At 50.6% G+C, this 8,114-nt stretch overlaps 1 protein-coding gene across 1 annotated transcript in view; it reads right to left on the reverse strand.

The window, feature by feature from the left end:
• Window positions 1-8,114, reverse strand: part of si:dkeyp-23e4.3 (rho GTPase-activating protein 7) — a 50,156-nt gene that overhangs the window by 10,830 nt on the left and 31,212 nt on the right. The window contains exons 3-8 of the mRNA XM_047330537.1: window positions 2,020-2,091; window positions 1,860-1,941; window positions 1,566-1,629; window positions 967-1,457; window positions 683-896; window positions 298-600 (exon numbers count right to left, since the gene is read on the reverse strand). Of these exons, the coding sequence (XP_047186493.1) occupies window positions 298-600; window positions 683-896; window positions 967-1,457; window positions 1,566-1,629; window positions 1,860-1,941; window positions 2,020-2,091 (1,226 nt within the window). The remainder of the gene's footprint in view (window positions 1-297; window positions 601-682; window positions 897-966; window positions 1,458-1,565; window positions 1,630-1,859; window positions 1,942-2,019; window positions 2,092-8,114) is intronic.

Consider the following 8,114-nt stretch of genomic DNA (forward strand, 5'->3'; position numbering starts at 1 on the left):
ATATGAAAACATGACGCACACACGTTCTGGAGCAACTCTCCTGGTTTGTCCTGATCCACTTTCTGTCTACGCATCAGGAGGACGAGCTACTCATTCATCCGTGGTGTCACCAGACGCTTTGTTGAGAAGCCCAACAACTACTGGGGAATCTTTTGAATCATGTTTGTACCATCGACCGTGAATGAAGATGGACGAAGCATGAAACTAAAATCTTGAGCTGGTGACGTCATGTGGAATGTACATGTGGAATGTACCAAGTGAATAAACCAATGAGAGAGCAGTAACAGTCAGACTCACCTCTGGCCCCTCCCCCGTCCGGTCGTCGGGCACGTTGTCGTAGATGCTCATCCGGTGGTCCGGCACGGCGAGCGGGCTGAGGACGGCGGCGGCTGACGACGGGTCCCGGCGCCGACTGTTTGCCGCGCGGTAACCGTGGAAGCTGCCGGTCCTCCAGTTGACGGAGGTGGTGTTGTCGATGACGGGGCGCGGCGAGGTGTGTTTGTGAGCGAGGGAGGTGGGGAAGGTCCCGGGTTTGTGTCCGTGGGGGATGTGGAAGACCAGATTCTCCTGACTGCTGCTGTTCAGCTGGTTCCTGAAGTTCTACCAGCAGCAAGGAACAAAATATTAGTAAGATATTAGTTTGTTTTCTAGTGATTCTGTAGCCTCGACCTTTAGGACCGACCTCTGACCCCGTGTGGTTCTGGTTGTCACGGGTCGTTTCACCACCGACTCCGACGCCGCTGTTGGAGCGTTTGCAGTTACTCCTGACCCGGGTGACGGGGCTCGGGGTGCTGACGGTGCTGCTGCTCTCTGATTGGCTGCTGCTGCTGCTGCTGCTGCTGCTGTGAGGAGACGAGGGCGAGGACGACGCCCGGCTGTCGGGTCGACCCTGCAGGCTGGAGGCAAAGAGATTGTTTGAGATGAAACCTTCTGGCTTGTTCTAAGGTGACAGCCCCTGACCCTCACCTCGCTGGCTGGTCGTCCTGGATCAGAACCGGCCCGCTGATGACACGTCGGGCCCGACTGCCGCTGTGACCAGAGGGCAACAGCCTCAGTTTCTCCATCTTCCTCAGCAGCCCGGTGCACTTCCTCCTGGGCGGTCTGTCTGGGAAGCAGCCGTCCGTCTCCAGACTCACGGAGGACGACCGTCCTCCACTGTCTCCGGGGGAGGGGGGTCCGCTGAAGGAGGTGTCCGGGGAGGGGGTCTTGTTCGTGGAGGAGCAGCGGGACGAGCTCCTGCTGGTCTCCTGCTCGTCCGTGGTGCCGGCGGTCGCCACGGCAGCAGGTCCGTCGCTGTCGGCGCTGCTGCAGCTGCGGATGGAGCAGACGTCACACAGGGACACGTCTTGGGCTCCGGTCGGCACGGCGGAGTCGCGGCGTCGCCATCGCTGCGTCCGCCTGTCGTAGCTCCAGTTGGGGCTGATGGCGCACAAGTCGCCCTCGTCGCCGTCGTCTCCCTGCAAGAAGACGAAAGAGACAAGACACTTTCATGTCACTCGAAGATCATTTCTCTTCAGCGTTGTCTTTTCTTGATCTTGGACTTGGTCCTGCTGTTTGTCTCTCACCCTGCGTTTCGCTCTCCGCGGCTCCAGCCTCATCTGCACACATTTGTTCAAAGTGTTTAATCTCCTGAAGGAGGAAGAAGAGAGAAGGAGCGGTTAGCTGCTGCTGCTGCGTCCTACTGTACGATGACAGAGAATAATAATGAATAATAAGACCTGGGAATAATCTACAGAGTAAATGAATCAATATATAAATAGATTTACTCTACACAAAGTGTTATACAACTGTCATATAATCCAGTTCAACAGCAGAACCGAAGGCCTCGTGTCTTATATACAGTTTTGCGTCCTCGTTACCTGCCGAGCGAGTCGAGCGCGTCCTTGTCCAGGAAGTGGTGATCGAGCGTCGCCTGCTCCACGTCGACGGGGAACCTGCAGTCTGACGCACACGAGACATTGTTTGTATTCAATCTGTTTCCTCTCAGGCTGGATTTGACATTAACAGCCTCATATTTACCTTTGAATAATTGCACGTACTGAGGGAAGCCGGCCGCTCGCAGCCAATCGCAGGCCTCCTTCGCTTCAATCTCTGCAAACAGCGAGAAGGAGAAAAAAAACATCGTTTGATTCAATTATAATCACTTCATGCTCCGCCCGCTTTAAGAGGGCAAATATTTACACTTAATCAGTCGTCTGTTTATGAAGTTAAATTACATTTGCATTCGGGTTCAGAGAGAAAAAAACAGGGAGAGAGAAAAAACTGGAGGCAGAAACAAACAGGTTATTAATTATCGGTGCCTCCTGGAAGAGGCCATTTTAATTACTGCTAATTGGCAGAGAGTGAGGAAGAGTTCCCCTCCTCTTCATCCTCTCTCTCCGAGGCTGTCGCCGTGGAAACTGCCGACGCCAACGGAAACGGATTCAGTTCAGAGTCACAGAGATAGTTTGTCTGTGGTTAGAATGAAATCTTTTCTTGAAATGAACCTGTTGACTTCATTACGTGGAAGCTGAAGATCCTTCGTTACGACAGAAGAGGAGGAGTCTCTGAAACCTCCGAGCTGCTCTCTTCACGTCTGGCGTGGTGAGAATTCTCATATTCCGACAGCGTGAAATATGGCCGACATTAACCGCCACCGCAGATCAACAACAGCAGTTTGCCCGTGACGGATCGGTTCTTCTACCGCTTCCTGTGCGCTGGTCGTGTTGTTTCCCTCCCGCCGCCTCGTTCACGCCCCCGGAGAGAATGAAACGCATCTGATTCACAATCTATATTTTTGTGATTTTCAAAAGTTTGCAAAAAATGCCCTCGACAGCTGGATGGGAACTTGTCTGTGATGAGGTCTCTCTGTCTTCCCAGCTGCCCGGGGTCGGGGACAGCGTGAACCGAGCAGATGGCCCAGATATGTAAACACCGGCGGGAAGAGTCAGGAATATGACAAACTTCAAAATGACAGACGGGAAAAGACAGAAATAAAGACTGACGGAGGAGTGAGGAGCAGGCGGCGCGTCACCATAAGGATGAAATGAGGAAGAATATCCTGAGCCTGTGTTCCGGCGCCACTTGACGTGAGAGGTTCTGTGTGAATGTAGCGGAGTCGGAGCCCCGAACGCAGCGAGGCAACAGTGACATCGCCTCCGGTTTCACAAATCACTTGAGGGTCTGCGTTCAAGAGCCTTCACATCCTGCTGCGGGCGACGGCGGCTCAGAGGTCGGAGGAGAGGTCACAGTCCTGAAGCCTGCGGCCAGAACCTGAGTGATTATTATTAATAACAGAAGCATCTTGGAGGCCGTCGTGGATGGAGATGGATGATGCTGTACGGAGTTGAAAGAGAAAACCAAAGAAACAAACAGGATCCTGACGAGGTGTGTGCGTGTTGAAGATGAACTATCTGAATCTTCGAGGCTGCAAAAGGGAGAAAGACTAATAAAACACTTCATCATCAAAAAGCAGCGGCAGTCGTGAACATCCGTCTGCGATCGCACGTAGTTCACGACATCGTCCACGACTCGAGCCGAGACGACATATTATCACAATATCACGAATTACCATCAAGTGTTTGTTCATCTCAGTCCTGATATAAAAAGAACAGCTGGCACATGCTAAGAGAGACAGGCTAGCTATGCTGCTACACCAATAACTTTATATTCAGATGGACGACGCATCTGCACTTCCTCGCATTGAAATGAAAATCAAGCCAAAACATCCTGGAGGATTCGGACACGATCGCGCTGCCACGTTAGCAGCCAGCTCACATATCACAGGAAATACAAAGGTTGGGAGTTATATCACAAAGATAATGACGTTCCGAGGCGTCGTCACGCAGGAAACAGCGGTTGCATAATTTGCATCGTTACGTATTTATCCTGAAGCGTGTGAACAAAGAGACTGGATGACGTCGGAGCAGCCGACACGCGATGAGCGATTGATTATAAAAAAACAAACTGGGCTGAGAAGAAGGAAATCCTGCTCCAGCGTGGAGCCGCGTCTCATTGAACCAGCTAGTCAGAACCATGTGGACAGGAAGCAAGGAGCTTCAGTGATTCTCTGAAGTCAGACACATTCCTCAGAGTTCAGCCTCACACACATTTGACCTCGTGACCTCTGAATCACGACTCCAGCGAGGAACCTGTCAGAGGTGAAGACAACCCTTCAGCTGAATGTCTGGTCGCACACCCGCTCTCCTGAGAGATGGTATCTGTCTGTGGCTGCTGGGCCCCTTCCCTTTCCACACGACTCCGTCTCTGAGGAAGTTGTGATTCGGCCCCTCGGGGCACCGATAAGAGACGTGGATGTGGATCAGGCCGCTCCGCCCTGCTCGCGACAGGAAGCTCCGGACGGCGTGGAGCCCGGAGAACCTGGGACGGGAGGTTCTACGTGCTCGGTGGAGCGTTTGTGTTTGTGACCTGGACCAACTCACTGCATCGCTACAAATGAGGCTGGTTGTTCTTTCTTCAGGGACAATCACTCGAAATTCCAGTTCTCAGATCGTTTTCCCCCGTCGGTCCAGTCTGCACAGGAAGGGGAAGTTGAGATGTCTGCGGTCACGGAGGGACGAATACCTAAACCCTAGTGTCTGGCTGAGTGAGTGAGTGAGTTGAACAAAGCCTTGTTCACACATGTCGATGGAAGCGTAGAGATGGATCCTTTAAGTGATACCAACGTCCTGTCGGGCCGGCGCTCGCCACTCGGCAGCCATCTTGAAAACGCCTCCACGCAGTAACACCAGGCCTCCATCTCCATGACTGACACTTTCCACTTCACAGGGAAATTAAAACTGCACCAGTCTCATCTGACTTTTCCCCAAAATGTCCGACTTCACTTTCTCTCACGTCAGTGCAACAAGGCGATTGGCTCGTTGGGGGAGGGGCTTCTACCGGTTCGACAGGATCTGAAGTCCGGACAAGTGACAAGTGTCCACTAATGTTGCTGTGGACATTTCTGGATCCTATTCCAGACAGTTCCGTGAACCTTCCAGAACATGTCAGATTGAGCCCGTGTGAGGAAACATCGGGTTCCAGGAATGTTCCCGATGACGCAGACAAATCTCCACATGTCGAAGGTGAACTTCGTTAAAATGAAGTCTTGACATTTTGACGTCTGGAAGCAGCTTCTGATAATGTCTCTGATGACGATATCCAACAATAACACTTGATTCTCCTGATTGTGATCCGTGAACGTGGGAGATACGAACCTGTAAGTTCTGATTTCAGAAGAGTTTTTGGGATTGTGCCGTCTGTTGCTAACGACAACAACACCTCCAGCTCGAGGTCACACTCGGTCACAACGTCTACTGATAATCCGGTTACACAAATTACACTGAAGTGACGAGTTTAAATGGAAGTTGTGTCTCATTGTGGGGACTGACACATGACCTCACTTGACCCTGACACCGTCACAGTGAAGATGATCCTGACACCGTCCTCTCGTCACTGTCAAGTGGACGTGAAGTGATTCCAGCTCGCCAGCGACACCTGGTGGTCACGTGGAGAAGTTCGTAGATTCTCATTACAACGTGAGTTAAGTCTGTGATTGACAGTTTGACAGGCCAAGTCCACCCATCACACGGAGGGAGAGTTTCTTTATTCTCTTTTATTCTCCTGAGGTCTTTTCAGGTCGTCTGCCAACAGCTACTGAGAAGTTCCTCCTCTGACCAGCCAGGTTGAATTCTAGGAAAAGTCTGGGATCCATACGAACTACTGTCGAAGGCTTTAGTCAGGACGATGGACAAAAACATTCACCTCAGACCTCAGATCTCTAACCAACCAACCTAGAGAGAAAGACTTGACGTCATTAATCAGGTGTTAATTCTTCAGGACCTTCTCTCCTCCAGGTGAATCTGAGGCTGCAGCTGTTTCACCTTCTCACCGTCAATGAGCCTCTTGAGCATTGAGCTGAATCAAGTCCAAGTGATTCATGAGACCTGTTTGGTCTGTTCCTACGAATATCTGCTCACATGGAGATAAAGTGATCAAGTTCCAGCTCTTTTTAATAAATCCTCCAATGAAAACCTCCATTTAAAAACGACCCCTGACAACTGCTGCAGGAGACGAGCAGGAAACGGCCCACAATGCATTGCACCTTGGTGAGAAAATCTCCTTTTTCATGATGCAACCAGGCCGAGTGTCGGCTGCGGCGGAGGTTGTTCACAGAGGCATTCTGGGAAGTGACGAAGTCTCTAACTACAGATGAAGAACAAAAAGACGAGTTGAAGGAAGAAGGAAGACGACAAATCAATGTGAGAAAAGACTCGACGGGATGAAGACGTTTCAAATGTTTAACTGTAACTCAATCAACCGACTTTAATCAACGTCTTGTCTTTTAGAATTAATCTATGAACTTATACAATATGAATGAAGTTCCTGGACTTCAGGGTGAATCCTCAAACATATTAAATTTACTCACACTTCAGAAGCTGGAACTCATGAATATTTGGTGTTTTTGTTGAAGTGTCGATTGATCGACTGATGGATTAATTCTTTGTGGAGCTGTTGAATTATTAATTGGCACTAAAAACCAACGAACACGTGTAAGTTTGAGTTTCCAAACCTCAACGCTTTTTCGCGCGTAGATATTTTATGAAGTAACAAACCATAAAGAAAAGTTTGTTAACAACCAGATGAGACGTTTCACCACACAGGGAACAGTCGTGACATCATGTACAGACCATTAAAATACAGTAGAGTATCACTACACGCGTGGGCGTGAATCAAACGTGTTACAAAGACGCAGCATTCACAGTCTTCAGCGGTGTTGAACGTAACCCACGCACATTCAGAGATTCTTCCTACGCTCGTCCTCACAGAGAAAGATTCTTTATTCAAAAGCCGTTCTCGTGATGTTTTCATGCCCACGGACTCCGAAGATAAAGAACTCTCAGTCCCGAGCGGAGCGACGCACATTCCTGCTCCGGCTCATGAATCAAGAACAAACCTGTCACTGGTCAGTTCCGCCCGCGACCACAGGGGGCGTCTGTACGCAGCTCAGACATCTTCTGTCCTCATCAAGGATCAATCAGGTCCTCATCACTTACACCTCGTTACGCTAATCGACCAGTCATCTCCCTGATGAATGTCTCCAAGCCACGATTGTCAATCGTCATCAAAAAGATGAAAACAGGCGGAATTGGAAAGCTGAGATCCTCATTATCTGCCTGTCCATCAACACAGCGACGGAACACACTCACTTGTGATCAACATGATTCCGAGGAGAACTTCAGCAGACGTCCATGTTGTCGCGGGACAGTTTAGATCCCAGAGGAAAGTCAAGGATCCAGTGTTGCAGCGGAGCGGCGGAGTCCAGTCGTGCCGCTCCTGTCGGGCAGCGTGTTAATGAAGTCATTGTTGAAGTTTTCCCCTCGCAGCTACAGAACCACTCCCCTTCCTCTGTCCCGGGCCGGACCGGCGGAGTTCCCAGGAGGAGGAGGGGAGGAGGGGGGGCGTCCTAAAAATAACCCAAGGGAAACACTTGAGATGCTTGAGGAAGCTGCAGATTTCTGACTCATCCCTTGGATTCTGTGTGAACGTCCTGGACGGATCCCAGGTCCCGGAGTGAAGCGCAGGACACTTCCTCTGGCTGGTTCCTCCTCCTGAAGCAGGAGGTCCATGCCGCTCGGGGCGAGGTTCACGTGGAGAGCAGGGTTCAGATGGGTCTTCTCTCTTCCCCCGAGCGTCAGCATCAATGGCCTCTTCCATTCAAGGCGTGGCTGTTTGGTTCTGGGCTTTTAAATGTGAATAACTCTCCGCGAGTGGAGCAGGAGAAGGCGAAGTGGGAGAGACCAGAGAGAGAAACATGGAAACTTCTCTGGGAAGATTTCAGAATCCTCACAAACATCAGGAGATGATTAATCTGACGGAACCAAAACATCCAAGTAGAGAAGTTTCACTGGACGTCGACAGACGAACGGATCATCGTCCTCGTACGTCAGAGTCAAACACCGTGACTCTGCTGCATGAAACAGTTTCACTGTACTGATTAACTGTAGTGTGTGTGTGTGTGTGTGTGTGTGTGTGTGTGTGTGTCTCTGTGTGTGTGTGTTTGTCTGTGTGTGTGTGTGTGTGTGTGTGTGTGTTTGTCTGTGTGTGTGTGTGTGTGTGTGTGTGTGTCTGTGTGT

This window comes from Scophthalmus maximus, chromosome 2, assembly GCF_022379125.1.
Source record: "Scophthalmus maximus strain ysfricsl-2021 chromosome 2, ASM2237912v1, whole genome shotgun sequence".
In the NCBI taxonomy this organism is placed as follows: domain Eukaryota; kingdom Metazoa; phylum Chordata; class Actinopteri; order Pleuronectiformes; family Scophthalmidae; genus Scophthalmus; species Scophthalmus maximus.